This window comes from Talaromyces stipitatus, genomic scaffold (genome assembly GCF_000003125.1).
Source record: "Talaromyces stipitatus ATCC 10500 scf_1105507295549 genomic scaffold, whole genome shotgun sequence".
Lineage (NCBI taxonomy): Eukaryota > Fungi > Ascomycota > Eurotiomycetes > Eurotiales > Trichocomaceae > Talaromyces > Talaromyces stipitatus.
In genome coordinates, this window is record NW_002990117.1 from 3,305,349 (window position 1) to 3,322,664 (window position 17,316).

Here is a 17,316-nt window from a genome sequence, read left to right on the forward strand (position 1 = left end):
TCGAAGTACAGAGTTGAAAGTGGTAAACCGCCTCTTTGGTTGTCCGGAGTCAATCGTCTCATACAATCTTTAGACAAACGAAATGAAACGCCTCGGTACTTCTATTCCAGCTGCCAATGCACCTTGTTCCCATGGTCAAATATAGCACGGAATCGAGGGATGTCCCCATGCGCAAAAGTGATGTCTTGCGGATAGCACATCCTCTGGTTTCCGCTCTGAGTAGTATCTATGATGTCTTGTCCGAAGGGTTCTCGCCAAATTCAAAACAATATTATTGAAGAATGTCGAGTCATGACAACCGAGATCGTTGCTGTCGGTCACATATTTCGTAGTCAGGAGTAACAAAGTATTTCACCGGCAATACTAGAATCGCCGCGCAAATACTTTCCCCGCGTTTTCGATAATTCTCCAGATCCCGGCAATACCCCAAGCTTCGTTATCAAATGCCTTTCTCCGAAGCATGGAATCTACTAACACCTCACTCAAACACAAGTTATCTCACTGAAAGGACAAAATCGCCCGTTCTGATTCTCTCACTTGAGCAAGGTTTCACCGTGTCTGGCTCAATGGCAGAAAGACTTGGTGATAATCCGGAGAATTCAAAATCCCCAAGCCCGGCGCGGCGAGACTCCCAAACCGTCGAGAAAGTTTCTAGAGCTTGTGATAACTGTAAGTTAAAGAATATGGATCCTATCAGACGTCCTTTCAACTAAACGTTGTCGCACCAGGTTCCAAGTCGAAATCGAAATGTCTGCTGAGGCCTGGGACGAAGACCTGCGAGAATTGCAGATTCTTGGAAATTGCATGCACCTTTAATCGCACCGTAAAGAAAAGGGGCCCTCCAAAAGGATATGTGAATACTCTGGAGCAGAGATTAGCTTCGCTAGAGGGCCTAGTTGCCGAGCTACGAGACGGACAAGCAGAGGCTGGCCATGTATCAATCAACAACACAACTCTGGCTTCTTCGGCCATAAACTCGAATTATAACAACAAGCCAAATGTACAAGAATATGCAATCCCCGATAACATAAACCCTCATCAAAAGCATATATCTCTTCCAGAGAATCCATACAATCGGAAAACAGACAGTACTTCAGAGCGCTCAACAGTTTTGGGTTATCTGTCAGTCGACGAGAATATGACCATGCGGTACCATGGACCAACATCAGGTCTTCATTTGATGACCGCATCCCGAGTGTTTGTGTCTCCTTTTTGGCATTTCTCTAACCCCGGCTTCTGGCCACGAAGCAAACGCACTACATTTCGCACAGAAGACGAGATCGTATCTGCGGCAGATGCCATATTAGGTGGAATTCTTCCTACCATCCCCTTGCAGAATAAACTCCTCGAGTTGGTCTCTCCTTTCAATCTATGTATATCTACCTCTAACCTGGAATGCTTGCGTAGAGCGTATTGGACCTTTGTGCATCCCTGCTTCCCAGTCGTGCACAGAGAGACATTTCTCTTTCAGCTGAGTAAAGACCGTCGTGGCATGCCTCGACAAGGGAAATCAGCATTCGATCAGATTGAACGCCGAATTCCGCAGGTGCTTTTACTGTCGATGTTTGCACTCTCAGCTCGTTTTATTGATAACTGTGAGCCTCGAGAGGACAGTGATCCGGGCGACGATTATGCAATCAAAGCAGAGACTTTACTTGCTCAACATAGTAAGTAATTATTACTCTATGTTTGAGGAACTACTGATTACATGTCACTGGACTTTGCTAACTCTATTAACAGAGCAAAGTAGCATAAACTGCTGTTTGGCGTTAATTATGATGGCCTATCGCGAGATTGGCACCGGTGGTTCTATCAGTTGGATGTACGTAGGAAAGGCAGTTCGAATGGTAGGATGAAACCACATACATATGAAAAAGTTTTTGCGTCCGAGGCTAATATAAACATCTTAAGGCCCAAGATTTAGGTTTACATCGGGACCCTTCTGTCTGGAAAAAAACACAGTGCTTTCGGAATATGTCCAATGTTGAGATGCAGATTCGGCGTTTGATATGGTGGGGTGCTTTTGTGCTTGACAGATATATTTCTGCATGGCAGGGTAGACCTTGTGCCATTCACCAAGATGATTTTGATACTCAGTTTCCCGACGATACCTTGTATGAAAACAGAGATAACTCTTTATCCTGCTTCGTGCAAGTCATCAAACTATGCAAGTCACCATCTATAACGATGCGTTCGCTTTGGCTTGGGACTGACTGATATCCAGCCATACTTCAAGGACGAATACACAAAGCATTCTACTCCGTAGGAATCAAAGACCCCAACTGGGCGACGCTACATGACCTGGAGAATGAGCTTAATGAATGGGAGGCAGATGTTCCAGAATTCCTCGCCATCAAACAGGGAGTGAAATTACCAGTAGCAATTGTTGTGATGCACGCACAATTTTGGAATTGCAAAGTGCTCCTTCATCGTCCGTTGTGAGTTTATGTGGCCCCCTACAGGAGTTGTATGGTGAAGCAAGTTTCTGACACTTGGCCATAGTATCGTGACCAGTCGAAACGAAGCCCAGAGCAATAATCCCTCACTGCTGGCAGCAACTTCGGCGGCTGTTGCAATTTCGAACCTCCTCGAACATTTCACATCCTCTTATAATCCCACCTTCGCCCCGCCATTTTTCAACTACTACTGTTTCACGGCTATTATAATGCACCTTTTTAACCGCGCCACATATCCTGTCCTCTTCTCTCCATCTGCTTTGATGCATTGCATAGACTGTTGTCGAAAGATGAAGAGTATATGGTCGAGCGCAGCGCGGACACTACATATCATTGAGGGTGTCGATCATAAAGTTGAAAATACAATGCCGGATTACTATAGCATCCATTCTGGTGCGTCAGCACCGACCGCAGCTGCTACGGCAATGGTGGATGCCCAGCATCAAGGAGCCGCAGAAGGAGACGAATCGGCAGTACTGGGCTTCTCATTGTCGTCGTGGCCATCTCCAATTGCTGAACCAGACTGGTTGGGTTTAGAGACATGGAGGGGTTGATCCATTTACTAGATATAATATACGAGGTATGAAAGCGAAATAATGTCACCGTTATTTGACTGTCTCGAATCTGTGTTAGATCGTTGAATCAAAGCCTATCACAACCAGGTTTGTCAGTGAATAGAATTAGGGCTAAGTATAAACGTGGTATCACTTACTAAAGCCCATTCGACTTATATTCAGCCAAATAATTTGGGAAGACCCTTCCTTAGGTAGTTCACATTATACTTTACTCCTCATGAGCTTTCTCCAGTAGTTCCCAAGGTTTCTTCTCCATTTTATACTAGCATAAACCTACTGTGAAGTTGCCGTACTCGTCCATGAGGATCCGGAGAAATAGTTTCGTAACGGCCAAAATATCTGGACTGCGTTAACCCCCACATTTCAAATGTTCCTGCTCGTGCATAAAAAGAGATCTACGTCCTCTAGGAGTATTTCACGTAGTTAATTTCGATACTGGTATATTTACAGCTGATATATATTCCTTACTCTGTTTTGAGATACGCACTGACGGCCTGCTTCACAACGAAATCGGATTCAGCCAAATAGTCTCAAGATGTCACAGCACGTATTGCCTCGCCCTGAAGACCCAGCAAGGACGCGGGTCATTATCGTCGGCGCGGGACTTGGTGGGCTAGCCTGCGCTATGGCCATGCATTATGCAGGCTTCGAAGTCATCGTCTTCGAAAAAGTACGCGAATTCCTACGTCTAGGCGACTCACTTGGTTTGGGAGAGAATGCGCTTAAGCTTTTGAAACGATGGGGCTTGTATGAAGAATTGATTGCAATTGGGAATAAGAATCCTGTCATGAATATTAGACGTTGGGATAACGGGGGGATAATGGCGACACAGCCGCTTATGGTTGGTGATTTTCCAAGTTCCCAATTATCATATGTGGCTTATTTAAACTAACCGATTCGCTTTAAACTACTAGGATATGGCAGGCTACATCGGACACCGAGGCGATTATCACGTCGCTTTCATTAACCGAGTAAAGCAGCTAGGAATACCAATCAACATGGGCCACGAGGTGGTTTCTTTTGACGAGGACGCACCGAGTGTCACACTCAGGGACGGGAGGACATTCTATGCAGACTTGATTGCTGGAGCCGACGGCATCAAATCCAGAGCTAGAGAACTCGTACTCGGTTTCAGTGATGCACCCAAGAGTTCCGGCTATGCCTGCTATCGATCATATTTCAAAGGTGAAATCCTCAAAGACGTGCCAGAATGTCAACAATACCTGAAGGAAGATTGCGTGAATATATGGATTGGGGAAGATAAACACCTCGTCCAAAATACACTCCGTGACGGAGAAGAGTTCAACTGGATTATCACCCACAAGGACACCGAGGACATAAAAGAAAGCTGGTTCCAGCCGGGAAACATGGATGATGTGCGCCAACTTGTGCAAGGTTGGGACGAATCAATTGCGTCAGCGGTTAGAGCCACTCCGAGCTGCCTTGATTGGAAGATATGTTATAGAGCTCCATTACCGACATGGGTAAGTAAGAGTGGTAAGATCGCTTTGTTGGGTGACAGTTGCCATCCACATCTTCCAACTAGTGCTCAGGGAGCTTCGCAAGCAACAGAGAGTTCGGCAGTACTGGCATTGTGCATGAAATTAGCTGGAAAGGGCAATGTGGCATTGGCAGTAAGACTGGCATTTTTATTGTCTGATATTCAAGTCAATAGTGATTGACATGACGTAGACCAGGGTGTATGAAAAGTTGCGGTTTGACCGAGTGCGACAGTCACAGTTATCCGGCGAAGATCTACGTAATAGGTGGCACAATGCATTGAAGCACATGCAGGATGGCGAGGAGTTTGATCCAGACGACATAAAGATTAAAGTATGCTTTCACACGCCAATGTCCCCCTTTTTAATGTTGGAGTTATCTGACCGAGCATAGAATCGATGGTTATATCCGTACGACGCCGAGGAAGATACAAGGGCTCGGTGGAACGAAGTCAGTTCGAAGGTACATAAAGAGCTTGATTCAGGTATAAGAACACCGCTCTTTGGCGAAGATGGGCCTCCTCGGATCCTGACTGTACGAGACGCATATGGGAAGGTCAAAGATGTAGCACAAAGCCAGAGCTCATTGCTTACCAGTTTGACTGTCTAACGAAAGGAGCAGAAATCCCCTGCTGAGACGGTTGTCTTTGCCTTTTCCAAGTATGTAGATTCCTGTATATAGCAACGTCCAATCTAATGCCAGATGAGATATGTGCTCTCAGGACTGATGACTCCCGAGCTTGTAAGACTCAGCGGAGTCGGAGTTTAGTCAAACCCTCAAAAATCATGATGGCCGAAAGTCGAGGCCTTTCTGCATCTGATTAGCCCAGTGGGAATAAGAATTTTTGTCGCGCACAACGCTCGTTTCCAAGGTCGCAGGCAAGCTGAATATATGGGCTTTATCATGTACCACCGGCCACACTTGATTGTGCAACATGATATCACTATTGGATTGGGAGAACGTAAAGTAAAATCGCCCTTATAGCCAATATGCGAAGAGTTCCTTGCTAAATGACTCGGCCATAATCGGATCATTTGTCAATCTCATATCGTGATAAGGTGTCTACCCTTAATGTGTAGCCAATGGTCACATAAATGATGTGAGTGTGACAGGTGGCGTTAAAAAGTAAAAATTTCAGGGACGAGCTAGACAGAGTAAAGCAAGGATATTATCAACAGCTTCAGAAAAATTTTGTAAGACTCAACGGCCAGACTCTTCGAGCTTTTAGTCACGTTTAAGTTGTCGACTTTTGTCATGGTCAGTCTGTCGGGAAGGCAATGCTTAGCGCGGCTGCGATTGGACATGTCGAACAGACGCCGCGGCCGAGCGGATTGTCCAGTGAGAATGCAGAAGCGTCAAACCAGCTCGTCTCGTCCCTTTTTCTGCCAGTTGCTTTTTCTTATCAAGCTTGTGATTGGAAGATTTCGAGCTAAGAATTTATCAGAGTGCATATAAAAGAGACGAATAGCAGCGCCAGTCTAGAAAATCGCCGAGTACTCGGCCTTTGACATATTTCTATCGATACAATGGGTAGACGATTTCACGAAAATGAAATACCAAAACCAGAAAACGAGATGTTACGAGATTCAATAAAATGTTTTGTTGCCACCGATTGTCAAGAGGGGTAGTGTGATAGTAAGATCCTGAATGGTTGTCCTTGTGCGCTGTCAGGGGTGATCATCAGGTGATGTAGGTGTGCCCTAATATAGGGTTAGGGTAATAAATCGAAACATGCTCTCTTCCTGAGGTCGTGGACCTTCATCGCCTGGCTAACTCTGCTCCTAGAAAAGCTAGGCCTGTAGAACTCGATACATGGTCGAATTCTTCGAAATTTGATCTTGGTCTCTTCGAGATTAGAGTAGACTGTCTCCCACTTTTCGTAGAGTCTGGTCTTCGGCAAAGACCAATCCAGGGTACCTGTCGGGTGTTACCGAACGTTATGCTACATAGTAGGATCCTTCTATAACTAGTGGCGAACTCTTCATACAAACATCTTTCCATCCTCGAAGAAGCCGCGTCACAAGAGACTTTTAGTTGCTTGACGATCAGTTTTCTATACAAACACAATAAAGCAAACCAAGTTCATTGGTTACCAAAAGCAATCCGTCCATCATTAGTCCCGAAGTGTTCTTATTCTCGGAACCGGAAACGGGCGGGGCCGACGCAGTTTGAAACTTCTTGAAACTTTTCGCTTGTTTCAACTTTCTTTCTTGAATGTGCTATGATTTTCTTTTAGGAACAATGTCCGAATCTGACGATATAGAACAGAGAAGCGAGTATATGTGGGTCAGCAAGGCAGCGTTAGTCACGACAATTGGCGACATCCCATCGCTCTTAGCCAGGTACATATACACGCCAGTTAATCTAATTGAGACCGTTACCCTAGGTAGATGGGTTTAAATTGTACAAACTTCAAAGTGCCAGGATGATATCACCGTGTACTAAGTATGTCGTACGCTATACGAATCATATTTATAAGTAACTATTGTCTACAGTCGTTTCACAAAGCATGACCGTTGACGCGGATTTACGGAGTATGTACAGAGATTCTATATCGTCAGTGAGGACGCAAAAGCAGGAAGTATTTCTCCGTGTATCCACTAAAATAAGCAGTATGGATATGACAAGCATAGATTTGGAGTCATACGTAGCGACGTATATCCCCCCGTATTCGCCTATTTCTACTCAATCCTAATGTGCGTATCAGTGCTGAGAGACAATCCGGTGTTTGCAACTGAGGAATATAATATCCAATTTGATTAACCTCAACTTCCGAAGAGTCTTGTGCGTGCGGTCAGCCTTATTTGTTATTGCTAGGTATGAATATAGATTATAAACTCATTGCGGTATGACGTGCATGACAAGTTCTTCTCAATTTGTAACAAGACAACCTAAGGGAAACCACATATTACTCAATCCAGAATATGGAACTGCTGCTAACGGTCTAGTTAAGCCACGAATTCAATCTTAATTCATGCTGTTATTGTGCTAGAAGAGTCGAGTTGAAAGGATACCTGGCCGTTCTCAGCCACGGCAACACGGTGCGAAGTTCGAATAGAAAAACTCAACTCCGGTGAAGTACGTACATAGCGAGTCTTAAGTAACAAGGTGAGTTATGAGCAGGGATTCAAATATCCTTGGTGCTCAAGGTCCCAACAGAATTTAACACCTGCCTCTCTAAGCAGTGATCACTGATACTGCAACATCGGCATAAAAACTCCACCTACTCCGATATTTCCCCTTGTTATGTCGTTGCGCATTGGAATTGACTCGCCCAGTACTACTATACTTCCATATTTTGGCTGATCTGATCGAGTATGTTCATTAGAATACTCGATGAAAGAGGAACCTTAAAAACCATTGGATGATCTGTGATTTGCGCATTGTCAAGTAGTAAATCTAGGGATTGATTGTGGATAGTGTACAGAGTACTGAACGGTTAGGGTAAAGCTGGCTCGTAAAAAACACGCCGCAGCACGGCCGCATTGAAAAAATTGCTAATAGCCTGAAAAGATCGACGACTCAACCCATGTTCTAGAATCTAATGATAAATTCTCACTGTCGCTTGGGTTTATCAGTATTTACAGTGTACTATCCAGACCGTTGTATGCTTGGCTGCAAAATAGTGCAAAAAGGCTCAGACGGACAATGCGGAAATACACAATGCCAGTAGCTTTAATTGGCCCGTGTCTCCTAATATTACAGTCAAGCGATTAAATACGCCCAGTGGTGTAATCAGTACGGTATGGTATTATGCATTACAAGTAATTTTCGGTATGGGACGCCTGAGCAATTGTATTCGTTGAGCAAGCCCCTTTACCCGCTCGCGCCTATTGGCGAGAAGTCTTGCCCTAAGACTCGCCCAAGACTCCCCGCTTGTCCAGAAAATGCAGGTACTGCCACCATTTACCAGCTGGAAAGATGGAATACGGCGGACTATGTCCTAAAATAGTGTTCTTAAGATTGTGGGACCACTCAAACTAGTAGTAGGCTACATTCATGCAAAATCCATGGAAGTTGCCTTCCTCGGACCCTCCTCTCCATACGTCTTACGGGCTGGTACGGAGTAAGCCCTGGAGACGACCATAGGCCCTCCTCGGTGGGCCGGACGCACGCTATTACTGTTACCCCTGCTCTGGTTAGTCTATATGGGACTTGAGAAGCTAATGGCCATATGTGGATCCGTGCTCCAGACCATGGATGGCTCCATCCATCCTTGTCGATGGACTTTGGTATATCAGTAGTGTCCTGGCTCCTCATCAGTCTTGGCCAGTTTCCTTTTTATATTAGACTAACTATTTCCGCGCCCAAACGACGTTTTACGCTTTTCTTTCTATTTTCCTCCGTTCGTTGGTTACATCATTTCAACAACGCCGTTAACCATTGTAAAGAGGTAATCTTCCTCTTGAGCAGTCGGGCGTGGCTTGACTGCCTGGATGCAGTCTTTCATTAACCCTCGAACCATGAGGTAGCCGTTCATTACCTACTACAGCAAATATCTGGGTTTATTCAAGAGCAGCTCCAAAAACATAGTCAGCGCAACAAGGAACGACTTCACGAATCTATAACCATGACGAGTCTATCGGGTATCTGCCCACCACCTTTCATACAAGAGAGTCTTTTCGCCAACTCGACAGGATGTAAGTGGAGGAGAGAGAAGGAGAGACGGCGATTCGATGTGCTAACGACCTGGTGTAGACATCGGTGGTCGTTTTTGTGAACCTGCTACTGGAGGACAGTCGTGCTGCCTACCATGCCCGATGGCAGATTGGAGATACCCTGATGGTGAGTCAGCATTATCTCTTGGAAAACCGAAATAGCCATATAGCGGCGCATGTACTGACAGGGCCTTCATCAGGGGTGGATTCTACGAATACCGCAATCGGGTGGCTCGGTGTTGCGCTATTGCCCTTAACAGTCTTCCTCCTCGTTACCTGGGCCGTTCTCCCGGTCAAGTTCACAAACCGAAACTACATTAACGTCTGCTTCACCTTGTCCGTCGTCTGTCTGCAGATTCCGTTTATCATTCCGCTGGGGACCAAACCACAAAAATGCAGTGATGCGATTACGCCTAATGATATGCACACGGACTGGTCTTGTGCATTTACAGGCGCCATTTTGTTGTTCGGTGGTATCGCTTGTGTTACATGGAGTCTTTTGCGAACCATTGCTCTTCATCTCCAGGTCTGTTGGGAGGTAATTATCGGTCCCGTCTTTATGTGGGCAGCTTTCGCCGTAGGATTGGGGCTACCCGTGCTTATCCTTATTTTGATGCTGGTTTTTACTGGAGTTTCGTATCGATTCGGCAACGTATGCCACATCAACAGCAAGGATAGTTTGGGCGACTACTGGATCCCACTTTTGGTTTTCTCCGGGTTGGCACTGATTATGCAATTTGTGACCATGGGATACTGCATTCACGTCTATGTCAAGGCTCTTTTTGACCCGGCTGACCCTACAAGCACCAGTAACTCGGGCTTGCCGTCCTATTCGTCCAGCTCTCGTACAGTAACTGCTCGACAGGCATACAGGCGTGTGCGAAGGGTTCTCAAACTACAGTGGCGATCAATGGCTCTTGTGATGGTCATCCTCGCCAACGTCATCTATTTGGCAGTCACCTTTTTGCGGCTCGATAGTGATATGTCTGTTAACGCTGCCAACGCTGCCAAGGCTAAACCGTGGCTGACTTGCCTGGCGGTGTTCAAAGATCCCCACAAATGTACAAAAGAAGCTTCCGCACTTGGAATTACCGAGGCAGCATTAGATGCGGTACTGGTACTGCTCTGTATAGCCAGCTTCTGGAACTTCATCTTCACTGTGCGCATGACAATGTTCCGAGGATGGCTTGAGTTCTGGCAAGGACTCTTTGTCAAGAATGTTGAGTTTGTATCGGTGGACGCACGTTCCCGCTTCGCAGACACTCGCAACTATGAGATGCTCAACCCTTCAAAAGCCATGAAGTCACCTGAGCCCACACCTTTTGAAGTGCGGTCACCTACACCTGCGTACATGCAGAGTCGTGCAGCAGATGATGCTGATGGAAAAGACATTGAACTCCACACTCACTCGCGGCAGACAAGTTACACTCGTCCTACAATGAGTTTCTCAACGCCGCGGCCGCCAACCGCACAGAGAGATCCTTCCTCCTATACCTGGGATGCTACTAGCACTTTTGCTCGATCGAATTCCCAGATGAGTCATCATAGCCCTCGCTACAGATAATACTTTTCTTATACACATACACATTCTTTTTTTTTTCACTTTTCTGTCTACATTCTTATCTATTTATATCTAAACTGCGCTTGTTCGCTTATACCTTACCCTTATTCCTTATTCCAGCATGGCGTTGCCGGCAGGTGTTTGTCATATACCATGATTCTTATATCACTACGGGGGTTTTTTCTGTGTGGATAGTATTGCTAGGGAAAAGTTTAAAATGCCTACATGTATCCTTATGTCCCGTTTTTCTATGTTCGTCTAGCTAGTCTTGACATTATTACATTCATTCAAGCAGTCCCTCCTTAGGTAGGACGTACCCAACGTATAGAATTCATTGATCATCTACAAATTAATTCAATTAGTCAATCATGATCGATCTCCTCGGTCTGTTTTATTGACTATTCTCATATGGGCGCACGGTTAACAAGTCCGAATAATAGAATCGTATTCGACTTCCAGGTTGGGTTGGAGGTAAGAAATTGACTGGGCTAAGCCCCGAGGCCCTCCGACTCTGCCTTCTCCTTTTGAATTCAGGAGTACGTCTTTATAAAACTTGTATTTTCTGATAGAGACATCTCTAAAAAAGAGACACGGATGCGACTCGTTCCGCTAACGTCGTTCATATGTTAGGAACATGACTATCAGCTGAAATTTCCAGAGATCTCGAAAATTAGACTTCGTCGGTTCCGTTCCATAGAACCAGATACGATTCTGAAAATTGGCGCAAATGCCGAACCAGTGGAAGCTGAGACGACCGTGCACAGCCGTTCCATTGTTTGAACCTAAGTACTGTTTGGGCACGAATATGCCTAATACGTAACTATCTGATTATTGTTTCAAGGGTAGGTACTTCATTAGGTTCGAGACATAGAACTTAGTCAAGGAAATAGACTGTGTTCGACCTGCGAACGTAAATCTTGGGAACCTGGAGTTCGAACATATGCCACCGAACTGCATCAGCCTTGTTAAAAAGTTAATTGAGCAAACTATGAACGCCGATCTCCCAAATGTAGAGTTTCGGCTCAAACAGTTAGCTATGCTGCTATTCTCAGTAAATAATCCTATGGGCTCGTGGCCGACGGATCGCTTGCTCATTCCTTAGTAGGAAGCTGTATAGGAACTTTGACTCAAGTCTAATCTTAAAGAAATATCGAAGATCTTTCAGCCGCTTTCTGAGAGGCGTTCATATGCAAAATGATCGTATTTTGTGTGCAACGAACCTCGGATGTACCCTAATAGTTGCACATCGCGACGGATTTGGCTTAGCCCCTGTTGTAGAGACTGGTGGAATGCTGGGGAATTTTGTATCCAAGAACCTGGGTACGCAACGTCATTCTCGTAAATGCAATGGAGTTTGACTCTAATGATTTGATTGATGATTATTATTTGAAAGATGGGCTACCTCAAAACGTTCTTGCTTGACTAATGCCACATGCGTGACGACGAACCTCGGATTTGTAGAGCTTGTTGACGTAGGTACCAAATCAATTTCAGTAGTATATGTGATTCCCAACGATTGGACGATTGTTTCGTGAACTTATGACATTTGCCGCTTCTTGGTACAGACTACAGAACATACGTACAACGTGACTTGCTAGAATCCCGTTCTAACTACAGAGTACGTACGGCCTAATTAACTTTGCATTGAGTTCCTATTCTTCCTTCTGGAATAACGATAGAAAGAGAGATACGTTAGCCTGGAACTAATTACAGTGACACTACACGTTGTTAGCGTAGCACGAGTACGGGGTTAGGGTGTCTACATCTTTGGCTAACAGGCTCCACCGCGGTAGCATTATCTAGACGCGACTGCGGCTGCGCACATTCGTGCTCAATTAGTGAACGGCTGAAAGCTGAAGTAAGTGTTCAGGACCTTCAGTTTCCGTCGTCCCGAAGACTTTCGTGTCTCAGAGTAAGGACGGAGTATTTCTCGTATTCTACAGACTGAACCTGCAAGCGAGGGACCATGTTGGGTAAATATATTGATGTATACTACATAGCTAACGTGCTGGAGAATTATTCAAGGTATCCTGGTATAATCCCCTGCAGACGATGTGATTGGAAGACAGTGAAAAACAGTCAACGATGCTTCAAGTCCGCTTTTCAGAGCCGACGAGAGGGCTGGACATGATAACCTGCATTAGTCTCGATTTAGCTCTGCAGTGTTCTGCGCTAGCAGCGGGGTCTAGTGGGGCTTTTATGAGCCTAAGTAAGAAATTCAGAAGTCTAATTGGAAGCTATCAACAGCCTGCACGCCGTGAAACGGCCTTATAACGCAAATAAGACTAGCGTGCATCAGGGGAACACGGGCCATGCCATGCCGAGGACCCACTGAGTAATTTTTATCGCATGATATCGGTATTACCATACTGTACTGTACATACCGCTGTATCACGATGTATCGCAGTTTACGATCTCGGAAAAGTGTACGTAACTGCCGGCGTCCATGAAAAAAAAAAAATTATTGGAAGTAAAAATTGTCCGTGGGCTACCTCCCCACAAGGTACTGGCCTGAACTGGTATATTCCTGCATTCTGTAGAGGTGATGATCAGCGATCTCTAATGAATTTAGGCATTCATTGTAGCAAACCGAGGCTTTCTCATGAACTTTAACCAGACTTTTACGTACTTTTAAACTCCACAGTCCAGAAAAAGCAAAGTATGGTGAGAACGGGTGTCATGTTCATTAGGGTTTGTGTCAGTTGATTTACCCACTCTTCTCGTGTTAACTCAAGTCTTGAGACGCCTACGTTGCGATATGACATCGTGGCAAAAGAAGAAAAAAAGAAAAGCCAAGGCTAGTAGGTTACATTCATGTAGTATTTACATAGTACTTATCTCCTACGGTCCCAACACTACTTCTTACTTAGTGTTATTCACCATGTTATTCCCGCCAAGTACGGAGTCCTCCGCTCGTATCAGGATGAGACAAACCTGAGGGGAGCGTGTCGCAAGCAGGTGTGGACCGACGTCTATCTGACAGGTGTAGCGGGGAAAATAGCAATCCTCGAAGGATCGATATACCACCACACTACGGACTATTTGGTTCAGGGTCTAAGCGAGCACAAAAAAGTACCGAATGTGACCTGCAGGATAGGGTCACATTGCTTTTTGTACCGGCAACATGGTGAGGCGTTCAGTAGTATTCTACGTAATCCCTAAAGGAATACGGAGTAAGCGAGAGTATGGTGGGAATAGAATGTTGATATTTCTGAGATCAATTAATAAGTACACTTTCGTCAGTTCGATGCGAGCAATCTATGCCCCAATCTTGACACCCTTTCCCACCGTGTCTGTAGGCACTAGTACCACTGATCAAGCTGGATGACATCCATATACCCCGGGAATCGAGATCAAGCAATGAGCTCAGTAGTAAAGCAGTCGGAGTTCACGCAGGCAAAGTAAGGTTTCTGGTTGAAATACAGAAGACGCTTCCAAGATTGGTCAAAGGGACTAAGTAACTACCACAGCTCTTTAAAATATTTACATGAAGCCTTGCAATGCAGGGTCCAACGTTGGAGGTTTGATTTATATTAATCATGCGACCTATGCATAATCACACTCACCTTCCAGAAACCTAGATGAGCATGACACACCAAACGTCTCGGCATCATCTCTGACCTACTACAAACAACGTTGCCTTATTAAGGAGAGCTAAAGGCGTAGACTGAGCTCACCTCCTAGTGGCAGAGACAGCAGCCAACTACGAATAGAATCTAAAAGCCCGAATGTCTGGAAATACCGCGAAGGAATGGCTCTTTTTGAATCCAAACACACACCACCATCTCCAAAGTACCAGATAAGAGACATCGAATGTAAGTGTAACTGTGTAAGAGAAAGCTATGGTACAATAAATTACTCAGCCGCATCACAGAAGTAGATAAGCAAAAGCCACGATCACTGGTTGAAAGCACAGGGGATAGGGTCACTCCTCTCGGGCATCGATGAATAAATATTGTCTTTGAACATAGAAGACGAGATAATAATGGCTGATAGCTTTCCGAAAAAGTACAATAAAGAAGAGCTGGTTAGAGCAACAATCTTCCAGCGGGCCATCGAGAGCAAGACACTTTATAATATGGCAAAAGTGAAGGCAAGCGAGTGTTGATCCGAGACCAGTTCTGGAGTTCCGAAGCTCATAAACGTCATCTGGAGTATGTCGCGCTAATTACCACGAATCACTGACCTTCTGCTAAACGACCACATCATATCATACCATTTCAAATTGCATTACCATGCATCTACTTCAAAACTCTCCTATCGACGATGTCAGAAAGATCATTCAATCAACAACACAAAGGAACAACCCACCTCTGGGAAATAGGTCGTCACAACTGTACGATCAGAAAACTTTCGTCCCGCAAGTGCTTTCAAGGCATTGGTTGCTGATTCCACGCTATCAAACTTGACGTATATCTTGCCCACTCCTGCGGACTGTCGACTACCGCCAGCTGGGCGCGGAATCTTAACATCGAGTACTTGGCCATACTTGCTGCATTCATCCTGTACGTCCTCGAGAATTTCTACACGCCAAATTAGCATAACCCTAGCTACTCGTATGGGAGGCAGCTTTACATACCTTCGTAATCATCATTGTTGATTAGTTCATCCGCTGTGACCATGTTCAACAATTGGAGGATACGACTGGTCTCTAAATCTGCAGATGTTGTCTTGGCAAACATTGACATGGCATTAACGCCCATATCGAGGCCAGCTGCTTGGGTGGCGCCGATGCTAGCATGTGTGATCTTGAGATGTTTATCACCCAATTCCATGCCGTTCAAACTCTCCACTGCAATGGCTGTTGAAGCAGCGTCCACGTATTCACAGAATGCAATGCCCTGATTGATGTTAGCGACTGGACTAATGAATTGTCAATCTCATTCAGTGGCTTACCCTAGATTCATCTGTTCCACTATCCTTGACCAACACAAAGGCTTTCAACTCGCCAATAGATTTCAAAAGCATGGTAACTGGCTCTTCCGGGATATAGAGAGGAATATTGGTTATGCATAGCTTGTTGGGAGAATCAGGGACATGATTCGAAATCACGCTCTCCTGGTGCGGCTGCTGATCCTCTGGGACAGATGGAACTATGTAATCCTTGGGCCGACGCAGCTCTAGGCCTCGAGCACCACCGTTGGCCGTAGCGGCTGATTCGTGTTCTTCCATCGTGATGCCGTCCAAAGCAAGTGCAACAGTAGTTTCGTTGGCGCCCTTGAATTCCAAGAGCGCAAACGAGTGATCCTTTGAAATCTGGGCAGAGACGCATGGGTCGATGCCCTCAATCACGTTCAATCCGTTGAGCTGCAAGTTGAAGAATGAGACAAGAGCCGCTTCGGTTACGTTGGGCGGAAGGTTGTGAGCGAATAAGCGCTTGGCTTGTCGAGAGTTGGCTGGTCGCAGTGCAGAGTTTTCGGTAGTTCCTGCCGCAGGTTGATTCACAAGTGCTTGTAGACGGGATGGGTCGACTGCTTGCTGACGAGGTGCTCCTGGCAGAGGGAACATGCCCGAGAGCTTTGCTTGCTCAGCAGTAACATTGTCGTACCCCGGAGGCTTAATGTCCCATTGTGTCAAGCGACGTTTTCGCTCCAAGACAGACACGACGTTCGTCAAATCAGGAGTCGGCTCCCTCTTTTTAGGAGGAGTTGCGCTCCGTCGTCGTTCCCTATCCCGTCCCTCACGCTCTCGGCGGCGCGGTCGGTCCTCGAAGAGATCGCCCCGATCGCCTCGTTCTCGACGTGGTGGACGTTCATCATGCTCCCGGCGGCGGCGGTCACCTCGATCTCTGTCCCATTCTCGCTCATCCCGTCGACTAGAATATCGGTCTTCGCGTTCTCTAGCTCTGTAATCGCGACTGGACGAATATGAGTCTGCTTCTGCTTCACGACGTGAACCGCGGCCATGATGTGGCGATCTCGAACGTCGTCTTTCACCTCTATCGCGTTCGCCTCGATCTCTTCTTTCGTCTCTCTGTTTAAATATATGATGAGTATGAGGTATCAAAAGTTGTCAACACGATATCAGAGAAGTCCTTACGTAATGATCCCTGGAGCGACCGGAGTCTTAACGATAATATTTTAGCGCGAGCGTATATAAGCAGAATGCGCGTTCGATAATCTTACCTCTGGAAGAATATGCGTCGCCGTTCATGTCGACCTTGTTCAGGCGTGGCAAAGATCGAAGCTCAAAGTCAGCCGCTTGAAACCACCTGGCAAAAAAAAAAGAGACAAGGAGAAATTAAGAAAAGTGAAGTCAGAAGAAGTCGTATAAGCTGGCCTAGATGCAGGCGAAAGGAGAGGAATGGTGGCCTGTCGTTGCTCTTTGCTCCAAATCTTTTGTCTAAGACGGCTGGGGGTCCAGACAAATTCTTGGTAGAGCTTGGCGTTTAGCGCGAGAATTAGCGCGCCGCGTCTATCCCGCCTATCAGAACTCTGGTTCACCTGGATATTTACTGCGGAGCTTCTGGACTGGATTTACGAAGTTCACACCCCCTACTCCTATCTGGAGTCCTCGACCAATACATTCTTCAGTATGGGCTGAGCTCACAAGGGTATTTCGATTTC

General features: G+C 45.8%; 4 protein-coding genes across 4 annotated transcripts; 3 read left to right on the plus strand and 1 right to left on the minus strand.

Moving 5' to 3' along the window:
- Nucleotides 1–443: 443 nt before the first annotated feature.
- TSTA_020630 (uncharacterized protein) lies at nt 444–3,010 on the plus strand (the record flags this gene model as incomplete). The annotated part of the gene is made up of 6 exons (XM_002484195.1): nt 444–669; nt 729–1,667; nt 1,741–1,847; nt 1,912–2,191; nt 2,225–2,438; nt 2,503–3,010. The coding sequence occupies 6 exons, from the start codon at nt 444–446 to the stop codon at nt 3,008–3,010; spliced, it is 2,274 nt and encodes a 757-aa protein (XP_002484240.1).
- Nucleotides 3,011–3,410: 400 nt separating this feature from the next.
- TSTA_020640 (monooxygenase, putative) lies at nt 3,411–5,250 on the plus strand. Its single transcript, XM_002484196.1, has 4 exons — nt 3,411–3,872; nt 3,946–4,665; nt 4,724–4,864; nt 4,925–5,250. The coding sequence occupies exons 1-4, from the start codon at nt 3,567–3,569 to the stop codon at nt 5,138–5,140; spliced, it is 1,383 nt and encodes a 460-aa protein (XP_002484241.1). The 5' UTR covers nt 3,411–3,566; the 3' UTR covers nt 5,141–5,250.
- Nucleotides 5,251–8,834: 3,584 nt separating this feature from the next.
- Nucleotides 8,835–11,050, plus strand: TSTA_020650 (uncharacterized protein). Its single transcript, XM_002484197.1, has 3 exons — nt 8,835–9,171; nt 9,230–9,316; nt 9,390–11,050. Exons 1-3 carry the CDS (start codon nt 9,102–9,104, stop codon nt 10,751–10,753), a joined length of 1,521 nt encoding a protein of 506 aa, XP_002484242.1. The 5' UTR covers nt 8,835–9,101; the 3' UTR covers nt 10,754–11,050.
- Nucleotides 11,051–14,778: 3,728 nt separating this feature from the next.
- Nucleotides 14,779–16,903, minus strand: TSTA_020660 (splicing factor u2af large subunit; the record flags this gene model as incomplete). The annotated part of the gene is made up of 6 exons (XM_002484198.1): nt 14,779–15,007; nt 15,062–15,273; nt 15,330–15,591; nt 15,647–16,723; nt 16,790–16,815; nt 16,876–16,903. 6 exons carry the CDS (start codon nt 16,901–16,903, stop codon nt 14,981–14,983), a joined length of 1,632 nt encoding a protein of 543 aa, XP_002484243.1. The 3' UTR covers nt 14,779–14,980.
- Between the last annotated feature and the right edge of the window lie 413 nt (nt 16,904–17,316).